This window comes from Amphiura filiformis, chromosome 5 (assembly GCF_039555335.1).
Source record: "Amphiura filiformis chromosome 5, Afil_fr2py, whole genome shotgun sequence".
Lineage (NCBI taxonomy): Eukaryota > Metazoa > Echinodermata > Ophiuroidea > Amphilepidida > Amphiuridae > Amphiura > Amphiura filiformis.
In genome coordinates, this window is record NC_092632.1 from 36,648,244 (window position 1) to 36,667,980 (window position 19,737).

General features: G+C 35.6%; 2 protein-coding genes across 2 annotated transcripts in view; both read right to left on the reverse strand.

The window, feature by feature from the left end:
* The window catches only part of LOC140152162 (cytochrome P450 3A24-like), a 28,654-nt gene extending 21,846 nt beyond the window's left edge, over window positions 1-6,808 (reverse strand). The window contains exons 1-5 of the mRNA XM_072174461.1: window positions 6,708-6,808; window positions 3,628-3,721; window positions 3,389-3,441; window positions 2,205-2,301; window positions 1,452-1,568 (exon numbers count right to left, since the gene is read on the reverse strand). Of these exons, the coding sequence (XP_072030562.1) occupies window positions 1,452-1,568; window positions 2,205-2,301; window positions 3,389-3,441; window positions 3,628-3,721; window positions 6,708-6,808 (462 nt within the window). The remainder of the gene's footprint in view (window positions 1-1,451; window positions 1,569-2,204; window positions 2,302-3,388; window positions 3,442-3,627; window positions 3,722-6,707) is intronic.
* Window positions 6,809-17,394: 10,586 nt separating this feature from the next.
* LOC140153062 (cytochrome P450 3A24-like) overlaps window positions 17,395-19,737 on the reverse strand; it is a 39,635-nt gene continuing 37,292 nt past the window's right edge. The window contains exons 13-14 of the mRNA XM_072175664.1: window positions 18,941-19,103; window positions 17,395-18,052 (exon numbers count right to left, since the gene is read on the reverse strand). Of these exons, the coding sequence (XP_072031765.1) occupies window positions 17,966-18,052; window positions 18,941-19,103 (250 nt within the window). The 3' untranslated portion in view covers window positions 17,395-17,965. The remainder of the gene's footprint in view (window positions 18,053-18,940; window positions 19,104-19,737) is intronic.

Below are 19,737 nucleotides of genomic sequence, written 5' to 3' on the forward strand. Positions count from 1 at the left end.
CCTACTCTGGATTATCGGAATGCAATTTGGTGGATTCGTTTGGAAAATATCGCCGTTTGAAAATTGGCATTTTGCAGGGATTTAAAAATCCAAAATCTGTGATAAATACAGGTACTCAAATTTCATTCTTTTCTCATTTTAGTTATGAATTGATCTGTGGGATGAGATAATTACTGCGGGTTAGATAAAAAAAATTTAGATGCCCATGGGTGAATTTACTCTGCCCGGTCCTGTTTTCATGTTACCCGGTAGCAATATGTATGAGGTTTTTTTCACAAAATTATGAAAAATTTCACCAATTCCATGCACACGATTGGTCAGTTTTGTGCATGCGGTGTCATCTCAAGCATGCATATATGCATTAATTTGCCATATCTTATAGTTGTGCACAAGTTTGTATGTGCATATTGCACCATGAATGTCACTTGCTTCAAGACTTAAGAAAACTGTCATTATTCAGGCAGCTATATGAATGGGGCCACATTTTAAACTGCTACAATAGGAATAGTCCATTACTATGTTTTGAACAACTGCAAAGTAATGTTGCAACAAAGTCGTTATACATGGTGCCATAATTCTGTTCTCAACATTATCCTTGACACCCTTTGTGAAGTTAGCAAATACTCCTGGACCCTCTATTGCGATCAAGTTGCCGGTACATCTAAAGTTGCTGGAATCACATTCCCACCTGATATCCTGGCTACCCAGCAAAGACCTGATCTGCTGCACTTCCAAAATAATCATTATCAGTGAGCTTACCATCCATTTTGAACAAAACATTCATAATGCTCATGTCTACAAGATGAACAAATATGCTGGTTTGATCATGGATTTGAGGAAACAGAATTATGACGCCAAACTTCTATGTATTGAAATATGCAGTTGAGGCCTCATCTCTGACAAAAACAAGTGCAATATTGATTTTATTCTCCCGTTTATAACACCAAGGGGCGAGCAAAAGAAAAGCATTTGTTAAAAACTTCAAAAAGAAAAGTAAACATGCAATATTGGGTCCCTATACAAGATTTTACTCAAAGTACGACCACAACTGGCCTGTCGAATAATGCTTTAAAAAAAAATTGGATTCCCTTTTCCCTTAAAAAATATTTTTTGTCTTTTTAAAATGAATTTTACTGAAGGTATAGTTTCTTGTACAGTGTTGATTGTTTTGTATGTATTGGTATTTATACTCCTGCAGAGATATGGGGATGGCATTCTGCCTTCTCCATTCTCTAGTCTGGATTATGTTTTCAATCACTGTGCTTAAAGTTTGTATAAATTAATGATCCATATTCTGTGACTTGACTATAAGAATGGGTCATATTTCTGCTTACAATAAAGGTGGGTCAGTTTTTGACCCCTTAAAGGCATGTACCCAATTTTAATTCATGTAATCCACACCCAGATATGCTCAACACAAAAACAAACACATCCATTCACCACATACAAACCTGTTTCATCTTAGATCCACTGAATGTTGGGCTGATATAACTCCTTTTCCTCCTCCATACCTCACCAGAAGCTTCCATTATAGTGTCCTCTATATAGGGCATTGAAAATGATTGAATCTACAATAGAAATATAAAATTAAGGGAGAATTTCAGAACAAACGTCATCACATGAGGTCCTCATTATTTATTGCATTTGACATGGTTCTCATAATTCCATAATCTTTCTACAGGCTAGATGAGATGCTAGAAGCCTTCTATGTGTTAGAAGTGTGGCCAGAATTTTAATTGTTAACAAGTAAAATTTAGTGCGCATTATCCCTGTTCAAGTGGTATTTTTGCTGCTGAGGTGAAACTCGTTTAGGGGTATACAGGGGGAGCGAAAGAATTTGGTCACATATATTATCAAATACTTGAGTAATGATAATTGCTGTGTGCTTTGGTATAAACATGACGTATGAATGCTAAAAAGGACACACATTTTGAAATTAGGATTAATCCATTAGGAAGTCTCTTCTATTAATTATGTACAGAATAAAAGTATTGTTTTGAGACCAAGCCACTTTTGCACCATATTTCACCATTTTAGCTTCAATATGGCAAAATTTGTTGCACGTATTTGTACCATAACTTGCCAAAAGGCACTGGATTCACAATGATATTCCAGAAAATCTTTACAACCTCATACCCCAGTGTCAAAATAAAAATTTATGCCATTGTGTGTAGCAGAAGTGTAAACTAAAACAATCAACTGACCTGTCTGATTTGAAAGCTTGAAAAATCTTTGATGAGAATCTGCCTGGCCATATCAGCATCTGATATTACTAACGCTGGTATCTTCCCCATAAATATGCTGCAGAGACAAAATAATACAAAAAGAACATGAAATGTGATGTGGTCAAGGGCAATTTGTTGCTAATATTGAGTTATTTGCAAAAAAAGTTGTCAACATCATAATGTAAACTTTCACAATCAAATGATTCTCACCATATCTGTTGGTGAGAATTGATAGTTCACAAAAGGTATTACTATTATGTTAGCAGTTGTACTGGGATGAATATAACTTGAAAAGGCCAAGTACAAATGTAAATCATGTGTCCGCTCACTAGGATCCACAACATGCTCATCTATCAAGGCAAAGTTCTTTAACCCCAATACATCTGCACATTCATTGAATGACCTTTGCAAATTTGGGTACAAAAACTCATACTCTGAAACTTGAGATCAAATTTTGCACTATGATTGTTTATTGGAGGTTATTGAACTATGCCATTGGGATGAGGCCATTGTGGTCCATAGTGACTGCAAGACAAATGACACTCAAGGTGAGTGTTGCTGTGAATGGTTGGTTGCTGGTGGTTACTGTGACATGATTGCCGCACCATGAACCTGACATTTATTATTGGCTGAATATCATAGGCTATTTGACACCGTCTTAAATAAGTCTTAGTCTTACAACCGTGGACAGTTCCAGTTTATCATACATTATGTATGTCCCATTTACATGTGTAAAAACATGGTGGTGGGTGAAAACAAGTGAGGGTGTGTATAAGTAGGGGGTGCATCGGTGTTTGCCTGCAAACGAGGACACACATAATATTTTTCACTATAAACTGTGGACTTACCTGCAACTGAGGACTGTCCTCGGTCTCAAACTGCTGCAATAGACCTCAAATGCATGCAGAATGCATTTGAGCGATACTTGCTCAAAACAGCAGACCATACATGTAAAAAACACAGTCAGCAGTTTATGGCTAAATTCTGTTTTGCAACATACACCATTATAGTCCATGGTTAGGCAATGAAAACACCATACACATGTCAGTGGTTTATAGCAATAAACAAATGTCCATGGTTGGCAGCAAACACACACAGGGGTGTATGTATGATTTACAAGTGTTTATATTTATGAACATTACAAAAACAATTTCTGTACTTACCCAAAACATTTGCCATACTTCTTTGACCAGTTATCCAATGCTGGAATGATGCCCTGTCCCAACAAAATTGGGGAAAATAAACCATTAAGCAAATTTACGGCATCATACGCATGCAAGACAAATCAACAACCAAAGAGATAAACAAAGTAGATTAGTAAATTAGTAACATTAATGATCTCAAATTTACCCCTACATGATCTTTGACCTCAAATTCCTGAACACCCAAAATTACCCCATACCTTTTTAGCTGCCAACATGTTTCCAAGAAGTGGAAGTGGACGCGGGCCTTTAATTCCCATCCTCCAAAAATGTGTTAGAGTGTACACCTGATTCCTGAAAAAAATAAGATTAAAAGATGATATTTTAAACATAAACAGAGGTACCAGTGCAATTTTGAACATCTTTGAAATGTCATTGTCTGTTCATACTTATACAAATAAAATCAAACAAAGTTTGTCTTTCAACAATGAAATGATGACCTCCTTGTACATGTAGATGTAGATAAGTTCCTTTCATTTAACACCCATATGAAACAGAACAGTAGTTATATTTTCCAAGTCTTTACTTTTTCAATTTTATTTGGAGGCAAAACTAAAAACAACAACACAATTTTGACATTTTTAGGACATTGGTACATTTATCCCCCCATTTTTCTCAAAAAAAGTTGAGATTTTTATATCACTGGAAACCTCTGGCTATATAATGTTTATGTACAAAACATTTCTTGCAGATTAATTCGTTCAGCAAAGATATCGTGAAATTTGAATTTCGTTCTGGTATACCAGAATGAAATTACAACACATTGTCTATGGAGCAGTGTAATACACATAATGATGTGTTACTCGCAAAATCAGAATCAACTGAAATTTTGGGAATAAGCTTTGTCATAAAAAGAGGATGCTATGATCACGAAATACTCCTTTAAAATAACAGTGAGCTTTCCCAGTTCCAATGCACAATTTTATGAACTGTTTGTATTTTCCATCAGCAAATAATGTGTAAATTTAGCTTTGCAAACATTATGAAAAAATCTCATTCACCCAAACTATTATAATTTCACACACCAATTTTCATGTGATTTTCATGAAATTTGTTCTTAAAATTCCTAGACTTGTGTGTATACTGTGTGGTAATAGATCCCTCAGCATAGCTTAGTCAGTGGTCTGGTTATGGCGCTGCCCATGGTCATTAGACAAATTAATCAATTCATATTAATAAATTCGATGTGATTGACTGGTAAATAATAAGCTCCCCTTAAAATTATTTACTCAATGGCATGCACAATTTAAGAAAGGAGGCATGGGGGCCTGTGCCTCTAACTTTCTGTGAAAAATCACGGGTTTACCAATTACGTTGAGCGAAGTGAGCTGAAACGTTTTGAGGATTTGAGACCACCACCCCCACACACACTTTTGAAAACCTGTGGACACCACTGGCTTTACCTTTGGACCCATGGTTCTAATAATGATCAATTACGTTGAGCGAACGAAGTGAGTTGAAACGTTTTGAGGAGTCGGGGGATTTGAGACCATTCCCCCCCCCCCTCCAGACACACACACTTTTGAAAACCTGTGGACACCACTGGCTTTATCTTTGGACCCATGGTTCTAATAATGATCAATTACGTTGAGCGAAATGAGCTGAAACGTTTTGAGGAGTCGGGATTTGAGACCATCCCCCCCCCCAAACACACACACTTTTGAAAACCTGTTATCTTTGGACGACCCACCCCTGGACCAAATAAAGCACATTAGAAATGTACTTTATCTGTACTTTATGGGTACTTTAACTATACTTTCAGGGTAATAAGAACATATAAAGTGTACTTTAAATGTGCTTATTTTTCATATCCTAGAAAAATATTGTACTTTAAAGGTACTTTAAATGTGCTTTATATAACTTTAATTATACTTTATGAATATTTTGATAAATATGTGAAATTTTTTATGCTTTAACTATACTTTATTTGGACTTAGTTTTTTCCCAGTGTCAATGAGTATACTTTAATTGTGCTTACTTTGGACTTAACCAAATTTTGAACATCAGTGTGTACTTTAAATATACTTTAATCAGTACTTTATGTATGCTTTACCTGGACTGATTTTCCTGGTGGTATTGTCAGTAATGTAAGAGTACTTTAAATGTACTTTAATGTGGTCAAATGATGTTTACAAGTACAAGTCACATGGCTACATTCTTCTGGATTTGAAAAATACCAACGGCCATCTTGTGGCAGTTGTGCTAAGGTTGTATTGCAATGGATGTATAAAACCTATTCATATAAAATGAAGGACTTAATGGACTAAATACAGGCTTGAGATAGTTACTGGTAAGTGGTAATGTATACTTGTGAATATAATTGTGTTACCAATACTTTGATAAGCTCCATAAATGTGGTAAGCTTAAGCTTATAATTATAACCTTACTGAATGGTGTACGATGTTCCGTTGGTATGGAACCTCATACATTTTTTTGAGGTCTTAATATAATTGTATAAAATATTCAGGGGGCTTGATTACGAGTATGTGTTATCAGGAATTTTGTCAGATTTCATATTGTTTCCACTGTACATTTAAATTGGTATAAAGTATAATTAAAGCACAGTACTTTAAATATGCTTGTTTGGTATAAAGTACAATTAAAGTACAGTACTTTAAATGTGCTTTTTTCAGTATGTTTTAAAGGTACTTTTCAGGTCATTGTGCTTTATTTGCACTTCAAAGGTACTTTATCATCGTTCCAAATGTCGCACATTGGAATGTTGTTTAGAAAGCATATTTAAAGTACAGTACAGTGCTTTAAATATGCTTGTTTGGTATAAAGTATAATTAAAGTACAGTACTTTAAATGTGCTTTTTTCAGTATGCTTTAAACGTACTTTTCTGGTCATTGTGCTTTATTTGTACTTTAAAGGTACTTTATCATCATTCCAAATGTCGCACATTGGAATGTTGTTTAGAAAGCATATTTAAAGTACAGTGCTTTAAATATGCTTGTTTGGTATGAAGTACTTTTTTCAGTATGCTTTAAACATACTTTTCTGGTCATTGTGCTTTATTTGTACTTTAAAGGTACTTTATCATCGTTCCAAATGTCGCACACTTGAATGTTGTTTAGAAAGCATATTTAAAGTACAGTGCTTTAAATATACTTGTTTTGGTCCAGGGACGGTGCTAATTAGGTAAAATATATGAATTTTGCTGTTATAGTAATCCTACACCTAATATCACATTGGACTATAAGAGAGTGTTAGGCCAGTATTACTGAAACAAAATAACTAAACCTGCGCACAAATATGAACAAAATTAATTAAACTTACGCAACCAGCAATGCCAAGCCTGTGTAGATAAGTAGCCATGTTATTGATATTGATTTAGATTCTGCTTCAATCTGCACCTCTTCCTCAACTTGTACATCCATGGTGATGGCACCTTTATAAATATAATAACAAAATATTGAAATATTAGCAATTGCGCATGTTCCCTAGCACTAATTTTTGTGTGTAAATAATGATATACATATTTCAGATAATTTTGCAACGATTCACAGAAAAGAATTTTAAAAAAAGAAAGAAAGAAACATTGTTTGACCATTTGTGTATACAGGCCCATCAGAACCGCTACGGCTGGTACGGCCATGGCCATACCACTTTTTAGCCTAAAAAATAATAATAATAATAAAAATTGAATGGAACAGTCCATATTTCACCTCATGAAAATAATATCTTTCCATTGTACTCATAAACAATCAATATTTGTACAATATTGTGTAATATGATAACTTAACTTCCCGTGATTTTTGAATGGTTGATTTTACATTTTTTTAGGTGTGACTTACGAATTTAGTATCATGTGTACTGCAATCGAGTCTTATCATGAATTGGTAACATGTTTTATGGTTGATCATTTTATTTGAAATGTCCTAGTTTTGAAGTTTAGTGCTGTTAACTTACTGTTGAAATTGTACTTTTCATTTTCAAAAGTGCTTGGGCTTCCAGGGGCCTTCGCCCCCTTCAACCCCATGAGGGGCTCTGTCCCTTCAAACCCCGCTGAGGGTGTCATCCCAAACCCCCAAAGTGGGCCGTACCACTTTTAATTTGCTTCCGATGGGCCTGTGTGTATATCATTCTTGGCGGCACTATTTAATTCCGGGGGGGGGGTACTCAGTACAAATGACCATACTGGGCCGTGCCGCAAATATGGGTAGCATTTTCAGCCTTTTGGTATATCAATGACCCCTTTTTCAAAGCCTATTTTGGTATATGAATGGGTCCTTTTTTCAAAATTTTCTCAATTTTTTTTGGAAAATAGCCCAATTTTTCCTTAATCTAGCAAAATGTTCCCAAAATTTTGGGAAAATTTGTAAAAACTAAGACAATTTGGGTTAAATTCGGCCGAAAATTTTGACTTTTGGTATATCAATGTGTCCAAATTTCTTGAAAAATTGGTATACTTATGGGTCCACTTTCAAATTCTCAGCGGCACATCCCTACCAAAACTTAACTTGAGTACCCCCCCCCCCCACCCCGGTTTTAATTTCTCTGTGCATCCAGACAACAATAGCCTACATCATTTCAATACAGAAACAGCCAATGTCATAAGCAAAAACAGACATGACAGCAACACTGCCCGGATGTTGAATGCACTATATTGTTTCCCCAAGGTACGATTTTGACTCTTATTCACACCCGTGCAGTACTGTTACAGAAAAAAGGGTAAATACAGTGCCTCCAGAACTGGGGGGGCAATAATTTTGAAAAAATGGAAAAGTACCATTGGGTCCCCCATAATTTATAATTTGGGCTAGGTATTGGGCCCCCAATATTGAAAATCTTCCAGAGCCTCTGAAATATATTTCCCAGTGCAATATATATTTTAACATGAATTTTAAAATGGATAATTGGATAGAAAAAGAAAACAATCATATAACCCGGGATTCCTGCGTGGGAGGCAAGTGCTTTAACTATTGGGTCATCTCCCAACGCTATGGAATTTTTATTTATAATTTTTTTATTTGATACAGAATTGACGTCAGTACAAAGTATATGCAAGAACAAATTAGCAATCAAGCAACATCACACAAGAAACAAACACTGAACCAAGTCAATGAGCCAGGATAACTCATGAAGTTATCCAATGGGGTCCATATGTAATTTTAAGGCTATATCATAACATAATCATATCCATGTGCAAAAAAGAATGAAAACCATATTTTATCAGGCGGTATAGGACATGCGACATGTGACGTTCAAGGCTTGCGAAGTACAAGGCTGACAGCCCTCAAAATAGATGGTTAGAAGTTATTAATTGAAAAACGACATACTTATAGTGGGGTACTTTGTCGTACCCCAACGGTTTTAGAGTAAGATAATCTTGCTTTGACACCACAATCCCACATAGCAAATTTAGAATTGTTGCGAAGATTTCATGATTATGTGTTAATCCAATAGCGACATCAAAAATGGCGATATCGCATCCGCCACTGCCTGTACTTTATAGTGAGTGCACTATCGCACCCCAACAGATTTAGACTTAGCAACATAATGCTTAATAACATAAATAAACTTTTGGATTTATCACCAATGACGACATCAAAATTAAGTCAATCTTGGCTTTTTTCATTAATTTAGCTATTTCATGTGTGTCTGACAATTGTTTTATGGATCATAAGAAAACAATGTCAATTTAGTAAACCATGTGAAAGAAACATAAAAGTTCAAATACTATGTAGACATAAGTGAAAACTCTTCATTGCACAAAAATGAATAGATATAATCACACAATAAAATGAATAAATAGCCCGACTAAAATATAAATTATTGCTTTTGCCTGCATGTGCATATCCATCACCCGTGTTACACCATGGAAATAAGAGAATAAGAGGTCTTTCTCTTATTTCCATGGTTACACGTAAACAAAAGAATGATGAAAGTTTACAACACAATGCAATTCAACATCAATTTTAAGCGGATTTAATCCATCCAATTGGGCAGTAACAATACCAGTTTTGTGCAGGCGGGACCCAGTAATGGCCAACTGAATTTTGACCATCACTTGGCTCATTGGATTCGACTATACGCTGGCAAAGTTACGTAATAATCGGATTAACTACCATAGCAATTAGGTGAAAACAATTTTTGAATATACCGCACTGCACCTCTTTATTGAACCATATCATGCTGATTACTTGCACCTGTATGATTAGTATCTTTGAAAAGACCAGTATTGTATTCAATCTATGATTGCAGACATACACAGGTGATGAGTGTAATCTGCTTGTAGTGCAGCGCGATATGTTCAAAATTGTTTTCACCTATAGAGAGTTCCCGTGTTTTGGGTTACCCGCCATCTTGGAGGGAAACCTAAACTCCGTTTACAATTTTCAGAATACCAACACTCGCGCAATAATTAGCAAATGTTATTTTGTAGAATGTAGCACCAATAGGGTCATTGACCAAATCAAAGGAATGAGGAATACGGCGGTTCGAATCACGTTATAAACACTATTGTAGTCCGTTCCGCTTGAAAACACGGGAACTCTCTATTGCTATGGTAATTCATCCGATTAATTACGTAACTTCGCCAGTGTATAGTACACTGATTCCAGGCAATGATTATACAGCAATCCTCTCCTTGGTAATTAATCCATGCAGATCAATTTATAGTATATAGCACATGACAATTGATCATAACCAAAACACAGCTAGCCTATATGGTAGTAAGCTGTAGTACACTCAATACGCCACACAGTTACACTAACCTCAATGCATTAATTGCTATTAATGCACAGCACAGGTAAATCAATGTTATGTGATAAGGTGATAAATGAATAGTGCCGATAAATTGGCTAGTGATTTGTGATAGACCAGTAGTACGACATAAATTAAGGCCGAGTACTGATAACAAGATTAGTCAGGATTCCATCATTAGCTAAGAAACTATAAATAGCACTTGCCCTATTATATAATCATAGACCATGTTTTAAATGGTCTATGATATAATCATGATAATGTGACACGACTTGGTCCATGGAGGCAAAAGGATTGAGGCATTTATAAATATTTAAAATTAAGCTATAGGCCTAAAACAAACAGCTACAAACACTAGGCCTAGCCCCCTCAATAATTTCGGTGCGGGGCTGGAATACCTTTCAGCCCCCCCCCCCAATAATCCTAAGTAAAGTTAAAAAATTGTGATAATATAGAGGGAAAATGGGTGTTTGTGACCTATATATTTTGCCAAATTTTCTGACTCAGAGGGGGGAACCCCTTCGACACCCCCAGGGTGGCTCACTAACAAATTTTAAATTTTCAGACCCCCATGTTGAAAATCTTCCTAAAGCTGCGATCACATAGAAGTATACTATTACGCTATTCGATCAGGCGGGTATAGGTCAGTTTGCCAATTTTAAAACTGAACCTTCGTCTGATTAAATGCTTGTAACTTAACTTCTTGAGGTAACATTGCATTCAATGAGGTATCGTAATGTGCAGAAATAGTGCATCTATTAAAAAAAAAAAATTAGGACAGTATACGCTGCACTAAAATCGAACGCGCACGATTCCCACTATAATATACTATACGCGGGTATACGGCCTTTTCGAATCATGCCCTCTTATGTGACCCGGTACTATGAAATTGCCATGCTCAATTTAAGCTATACGTGTGCACCTGCAAAACGTGCACCATAATACCCGAATAGTATACTTCTATGTGAACGCAGCTTAAGCCAATGTAGGCTATCATATAATGAAAACATCGAAAGTCTAACATAATTGGTTCTACCAGGAAACTCTCCTGCTTCAACAATGATCAACTGTACAAAAACCACCTCAGTTCTTATTTACAGTACAACTTGCACAATCAAACAGCATTACACTAATGTTGCACACAATATTATAGGCCTACAGAGTCTAGCCCAGAATGAGTCATACTATATAAATATCAGTGTTTAAATAATTACACAATTCAAGGTCCACTTTCAATGGCATTTATTTGCATGCAATCTGTTTGATTGATTGCCATGATATAGCTTGTTATCTTTGTGTATGGGATCACTGAGTGATGTAGTATACCTGTTTCTATACATGCTGTGTAACTTTACGGGGGGCTCATGAATATGTGTAGCTCAATCTGTTTGTTCTCTTTATTTATTTTTTCAGTAATCTCATTTTCATAATGAGCAATCATAGCCATATGCCTTGAGCAATTTTGACCATTTATAGTTGGTCACTAGGACCATTAGGTGCCGGGGACAAATGTCAAATGATCACCTTCCGGTCAGAGATCAAACCCGCAGAGTTCGCCTGAGCATGCCGGGTAGAGAAAGAAAATTAACAATGGTGTTATTCAGCTTTATTCAATTCAAGGTGTAATTGAATTACGCTACAAGCGAGTGTGTGTCCACACAGGACTTACTTGTAATCACAAGCAAGCGTGTTCTTCACTGGTAAATTATGCCATGATACACAACCACAATAGGACTGGATCATCAAGGTCATGCTTACATACGAGTTACATGCAAGTCTTGTTCACACTGGCCTTACATTCGAATGTAGCTCGCTACATGTAAGATATGTAAAATCGTCAAAAGTAACTTGTATGTAGCTACATGCGAGTGCGTTTAGACGGGCACTACTTGCAAGTTTACATTGGAATGTACTTACAAGTGACTTTACAAGCGATCATCTGAACAAGCTTAATATAAGATATTGGGAGGTATGTTTTGGTTGTCAAAATTAGTCATAAATTATGTATGATTTTATAAAATGAACTTGGTTGTGATTAAACAAACCTTAATTAGTTCGTTTTAATGGTATGTGTGTCTTCTTGTATTTAGCTCCTATTGTCATGTGTTCAGTATAAAGTTGCCAAGATAAACACATAAACATTGAATAAAAACCCAGTGCATCTGGCCAGTCGAACCGGCGACCTTCGTAATACTAGCACGATGAAGATATAAATCTATAGGTATTAGGTTCAAATGATGTTCGTCGCATCAGAACAGCATACTTATAACAAATACAAAAAAAGTCACATAAGTATGAAACATTTAAATTTGTTCATCCTATTACCCAGAGAACTAAGTATAATAATTTTAACACTTACGTGACTTTGTGTATTTGTGACCCCTCAGCACAACTGAGCCCTGAAGTCGCCAATCATCATTTTTGAGATATTCGACCAAAATATTCTGCTTGAAATTAGCTTTAAAATGATGTATATCATGTCTATAGTACTTGACATTTAAGTAGTGAAAAATCAATAAAACAGTCAATAAATCCTTTGTTTCCTATTGTTGATTGTTAAGTTCGATGGAGCATATCTCAATAGTGGCACTGGCGACATCAGTTGTGGAGGATGGTCACATTTGTTATAAATATGCAATTCTGATGCCTTCCGCTAGGAATGCGATGAACCTAATACCTAAATATTTATATTTTCCGCTCTTTAGCCGGGCTCTTTAGCTCAGTTGGTTAGAGCATCCTGCTAGTATTACGAAGGTTGTCGGTTCGAATCCAGCCAGATGCACTGTGGTGGGTTTTTTTTTCAATGTTTATGTACACTAGCTACTCTGGGGAAAGTTTTAAATTTGTTCATCCTATAGAGAACTAAGAGTAATAATTTTCTATTTGCTGGATTGCTGTCTTTTCAATAAACCAGTTTTTATTTTCTAGCGAGTTTTGCAATTTTATTGTGTCTTCTAACAGTTTTTACCGAGACGGGATTATAACCAGGGATGGTTAAGTTGTTTACTAAAGGTAACATTCATGATTGTGAAACTCTATGTACGTTATTCCTTTGTCAACAGAAGTGGACCATTTTGACATTTTGAACACAAATTCAACAACTCTTCCTATACCTTTGTACAGGAGCCAACCGTTGTTAAACCGTGATGAACCCACACTTTTACTGTAGCGTATACGCAGACGCTGAAGCGAGACTTCTGGCGTTACGCTGCGACAGCGCGTAAAATTAAATCATGCCTGGAACCTTTGTGCGTATGCCAGCTTACAAGTTGAATTCAGTATTTTTCAGGTACTGAGCGGCTAAACATTGCCGTTTTATTCTGTAGTTTTATTGCTGATATCAAAAGAGAAATCATCGAAGTTTTTGTAAGGCTGAGTGGCAATGATTAACTGACATTCCTTGTAAAATAATCGTGAATTATACGATATTTAGCTTCTTTTCGTTGTTGAAAGGATTCAATCATGTTTCGTTGTTCATCACCGTTTAACTGCTTCGCGTCCAGCGCGTCTGCGAAAGTTTACTTAGCTCGGGCAGCTAAAGCTGCCCTCGCGAAGTAAACCAAGCAGACGACACGGCCGCATCGTTGTTAAACGGTGATGAACAACGGTGAAACATGATTGAATCCCTAAGTCATAACAAGAGAACTTTAATCATGATGTGGATATAACAGGATAAATTAAGGTTTGGTGTGAAATCGCACAAGGCATGGTCCATCAGCTGCTTACACAATTTATGAGGAATCTTCAAGGGCATGTAGGCCATAGATTAATAACACATAGATTGGAATGTTTCATGCCTGTGCCCTCTAAGCATGCTTGAATTCAGCTGACGAGCATTCAGACCTGGTGACATCGCTCATTTTACACACAAAGTCTCTTATGTGTATTACTGCGATATATTTGAGTTCGCTCACACAAACCTGACCCAGTAAACACAAAAATGTTTTTAAAACGTTTTAAACATGTTATATTTTGGGTTTTGGTTTAAATAAAAATGTTTTAATAACATTAAATGTCGGGTTATATAAAGGTCAGGGAAACGTTTTAAAACATTTTGTATGAAAACACACTACAACAATGTTTTCAAAATATTATTGTAAAATATTTTTTGCAAACATTTTTCGCCAAATATTTTGTCAACACTTAAATAACATTATGTTAGAATATTTGCAGTAGGTTATCAACAAAATGTTTTTGAATGTTATGAAAACGTTTTATACCCTTTATATGTTCTTTATATATAATCCGACATTTAAACGTTTTCTGGCAACCTTTTCTAACCTTTTGCGAATGAAGTCAAAACCGTTTTGTGTTTGCTGGGGACTTAGTGTAGACCCCAAGGGCAACATGCCTACATAATGCAATATGCAATAGGCCTATAATTTGCTCATTGCACGGATCCACCATCTTGCTACCAAAATCTAGAAAACTAGGTTCTCCCTGCAAACACATGCACAAAAAGTGTATTTATTTCTCATGCTTTCCTAGCAACACAGAATTAGTCTTTTGCAAAGGATAGGCAATAACTGAAGCATGCGTGTAACAGGCATACACAACACACACATTCCTGGGTTGAACCTTGTTTTGAGATGACTGTACAAAGGGTCAGTGATAGTTGGCCAGTTTTAAATACAAAAGGCCCTTTGGCGCCGATTTCATCAAATTAATTTCAAAATCTTTTAGTATCCTCCTTGTAAAACATGAAGCAAATTTCATTTTTTGTCAACAGAAGTAGACCATTTCGACATTTCAAACTAGCCATACTAGTATAGGGCCTTTTGACTGTAGTGATCCAAAATCATGCTATATAATAAAACCTGGCTAGTATGTCCAGAGAGCTGCTGCCAGTGACTGCTAATTCTCGGGGACAGCGGTTAGTGGGTTGTGAGCTAGCTGTCACTGAGTTTTTAGCAGTTCTCAGTATATAGCATGGTGTATATGTGTGATAAAAAAAGGCCCTGTCATGGTAGGGCTATTTCAAACAGTCTTAAAAATATAACAAATTTATAACACACATAACAATCTCACTCAATTTTACAGTCAGTAGTCTCAAGGGCAAGCAGTATTACAATTGGTCAATTTAAATACAAGAGACCCACACAGCTTTTGGAGACGAGCACAGATTTCATCAAATTAAGTATCCCCTGACATAGTAAACATAGTCAATCTCTTTGTTTGTCAATAGAAGTAGATCATTAAACATAACAATATCAAACATTGTGAGGTTGACATTGTGCAAATCATGTTAAATTTGCAGTATTTGGCAGAGATACAGTACTTATAGCCCTGATCATTATAGGCTATGGAGGCATTTCAACAGCGGATCACGGTGGTGGGGGTTTTGAACAGGTTTGAGAATTTTAAACTTGACCCTCTGTGGAAAGTTCAATGACCTTTTCCCACTAAATGGTTGAAATGCCTTCATAGCCTAGGTTAATCAGCACTGTAAGTACTATTACTCTAAAAACTTTAACATGCTTTGCATAATTGTAGTGCATGTTAACTGAAAACAATTGCACTACAGTCAGTAGCCATAAAAAGGAAGCCCCGCCAGAGTAGTTATTATGGGGTGAACCCAACCTGCCTGGTTATCAAATTAATCAGTGACAAGGTTATCTCTGATTTTGACATGTTCTTATTGAAGCAATAACATTAAAACATCAATTAGAACATTGTTAAATTCAGAGGTAACATTGTCACTAATTAATGTGATAACCGGGCAGGTTTGGTTCACCCCAGCAGAACTGCTCTAGCGGGGTATACACTTGGTCAATTTAAATACAAGAGACTCAAGCCTTTGGTGACTAGTACAAATTTCATCAAATTAAATTCATTTGTTTATAAATCGGGAGAATATCATATAGTACTAGTCATTCTGGGACATACTTTACTCTCTACACAACAGAGAGTTTGTACCTTGGTTGTTAAGGTTTTGATTTCCTAGGGTAGGCCTAGCCTATGTATGGAAGACCTGTATTCAGGGTAGGGTAGTTCACTCATGGTCCTATGTACTGAAGGGAAGCACATTAAAAACAAAAAGTATGCAGGAAGAAGAATACCACAGAATTTGGTAAAATGGTAAAATAACACTCAAAAGGTAACACAAACAACATATAGTATTTATGGTCTAGTTTTTATAGTAATATTTTATTTAACTTTTAATTGTACATTATGCCATTATAAGAATAAATTTATTAATAAGAACATACTGTTTTGTAATTTTTCAACAAATGATAAGGTGTTCATTGAAATGTTCATACATTTTGTGAAATAAATCCAATGTCAGGAAAAGTGATTTTAACTTACAGTCAAAATTCCATACACAGTTCAAATCAAACATTGATTGCCGTTTTACAAAAATGCAAAGTCTACCATGGTGAAATCTCAAAATGTGAGAAAATTATAAAAAAAATGAACAAATTATACAGTCAATATCCAATTCATATTTCTTGATCACATGAAATTTTATTTGCTTAATAATGACAGTATTCATTCCATTAACCGCCCAGGGTGCTTAACAAAGTCATTTTAGGTGGGCGCTTATTTTTTACATTGTTTACATAATTGCATGTAGTAAAAACGGCCCCAAATATTTATGCATCATCATCAATGTGCCTTATGTTTCAGACAATGATCCAGATTTGCAAAGGCAGTTAATAATATGACAGTTTACTTGTTGACGGTAAAATGACTGGATGGGTGCTTATAGGGGCATGGGCGGTTAATGGAATGAATACGGTAATGCCTTGATGTGTATCACATCCAGGATCAATAGCCAATCAAAAAAGAAGTTACAAAAATATACAATAATCTAATTGCAATCCCTGGTAGTGAACGGAACGTTTGAAAACATTTAGTTGGCACATAAATTAATTTTCCTTGGTGGTGGATGCATTTGTATTGCTTTTGTTTTCCAACATTTGTTAGTGAAAGTCATAAAAGATAACAACATGTTTCTTTGCTTTCTTTAAAAAGAATTTTGATAATCCTTGTAAACTGAATATTCAGAGATGAAGCACTGTATAGACCACATCTTTCAGATAAGATCAGCATGCTCCCTTGAAAGTTTTGGAAAGTTTAATTTGGACATCAGAATTAAATTCTTCATCAAGAAACATTTCCAGCTGACTCAATTTTGCACAGGTACCTTGAGCCAACTTAAATGCACCCTCCACCAATTCATGTTACCCTCCATTGTGCACCATCAAAATATAATGAAGCACTTACATGAGTTTAATAAAGGGTGAGGTTTTATTTGTATATTAGAATATTATAATACATCTAATTAATCAACATTTAAGAATTGATTTCCACCTATCTAAACACACACTCACACATACTTGTGAAGACCAGCAAACAAAGACCTAGGATTCTCTCAAGACTTTTAACTGAATCTATTTAGGCCAAACAAAAAGGGTTTTTCTCTCAAACATTTTGCAAAGGAGCTAAGTGTTATGCTTTTTTTTCTGTTTTTTGAAACAAGCTTTTTATGTGTTTTAGCCTACTTTTTTTGGTGGTTTTTTTTTTGTCGCTGCTTTTTTTTTTTTAAGCCAGTAAAAAATGCCAACCCATAGGGCTATGCACAAGGCTTTCAGATACTTATACGCACAGGTTTGAGAGGCAAATCTTTTTTTTTTGCCTTACCCTTTATAAATAATTTTAACAACATATTATTCAGACTATACAGAAAAATCTTGACAGCTACATTCACCTTGAAACCTTACATGTCAATTTTTGGATTTAAGAAGGAAATTCTTCATCCAGATACATTTCAAGCTTACTAAATTGTCCACATCTAGATCTAAATCCTTGGTTGCGTGTATCGTCTTCTATTCTCTTGGTACTGCACGGAGATGGATGCCTTTTGACGGATAAAGGGATGATGCTGAATCAAAATGGGAATTATCACTGAGATCCTGCAATGGGAAAAAATAAATCTTGTAATATCAAATGTTGTAGTTGGTTGTGTCTGCAAAATAATTACAAATATTGAATGTTTATGAGTATTAAAATTTTATTAGGTGAGATCTGGAACAGTTCATATTTCACCTCATGAAAATATCTTCATTGAATAAAAAAACATAATTTGTTTTATACAACTCATATATATATTCCTACGAAAAATAAAAAAAATAAAAAAAATATCTAAATTACATTTACTTAGAAGTACCACCAACATCTATAATTGGCCATTTTAGGTGGTCACTATGCGCTATACGCTAGCTTGCATTTGTCAGGGTTGCTTTGGTTTTGTCAGTGTTCCCCCCGGAGTTTGCTGCATTTTCACTGGAATCGACTATATACATAATTAGCATATTCTTGACAATACCTTGTTGTCTGTAATAAATGGCTGGGGGGTGCATTTATCCAAAAGGGGGGGGGGGGTGTTTATAGAAGTGAATTTTTCAACATCAGGTTTAAATTCCTGATGGTGTTCCAGTAGAAAGGAGGGATTTACGACAATACGAATACTACTGCTGATGACGGTGCCCACGGAATCACAGGAAATGTGATATTTTTGTGATAAGTACAACAAAATTACATCCATAAGTACATCATCATGCAATCTGATGAAATTCTACCATAATTAGGGAATACACTAGATGGAAGTTTAAGTCGTAATAGGTTTTGTCCATGCAATTTGGCGATCATTACTGACATGACTGATGCATGTTTTAAGCTTAATCACACAATGGCATGGAAATTTTTGCATTTTTGTCAATTCTTCATTGAAAAATTGGAGGGGGGAGTTTATAAGAGGGAGGCGTTTAATACAGAAAACACAGTATATTATTTATAATTACCGGTGTTTTAGCATCCAATTCAAAGCTGTACTTCTGCATCATACGTATCAGACCCATCTTGCCTTCCAAGATGGCAAACCGCATTGCCACACATTGCCTGGGTCCAGCACCAAATGGCAAGAAGGCACATGGATGACGTGATTCTTTGGCTTCTTTACTGAAGCTATTGATTCAAAGAGAAAAAGGGTGAGAGAGATGAGAGTTGGAACATTTTCTACAAGTAATTATATGTGAATAGAATGCAAAAAAGCGCTCTGGTGAGTGTACCAAATTTGAGTAGCATAGAAGTATTATTTTGCTTTCTATTTACATTTACCGCTATGTATATACTATGAATATACATCATTATAATTATATGTAATTATATGTGACTTGTATTTTTCCCACAAAATGTTAGTTTCCATTACCATATTATCAGGCGGTAGACTGCTCATTATAAAAGTAATACAAGTATGGAAGCCGCCATTACCCTGCCATCGCGTAGGCCTGGAACACTACCGCGATTTCTACCGGCTAAATCGCGTCCGTGCTCCGCGTTCAAGTCATGAAAATCGTGGCTTGCTGCATCCACGGTTAGACTTTTTCAAGCCTGCTACAGTGCATTTTTTTTCAAATGTTGAACAGCTTTTTTAATACTTTTAATTATATTTTTTAGCGCATCCATGAACTTAATTTATCAAATGCATTAAATCAACCAACAATCCCGCTATCTGGGCCAAGATTTATACAAGAAAAATTCTGTTTCATCCACGAAAATTAACCTAAATTTCGCGCAAGATACCCGTAAGACTTGGCGA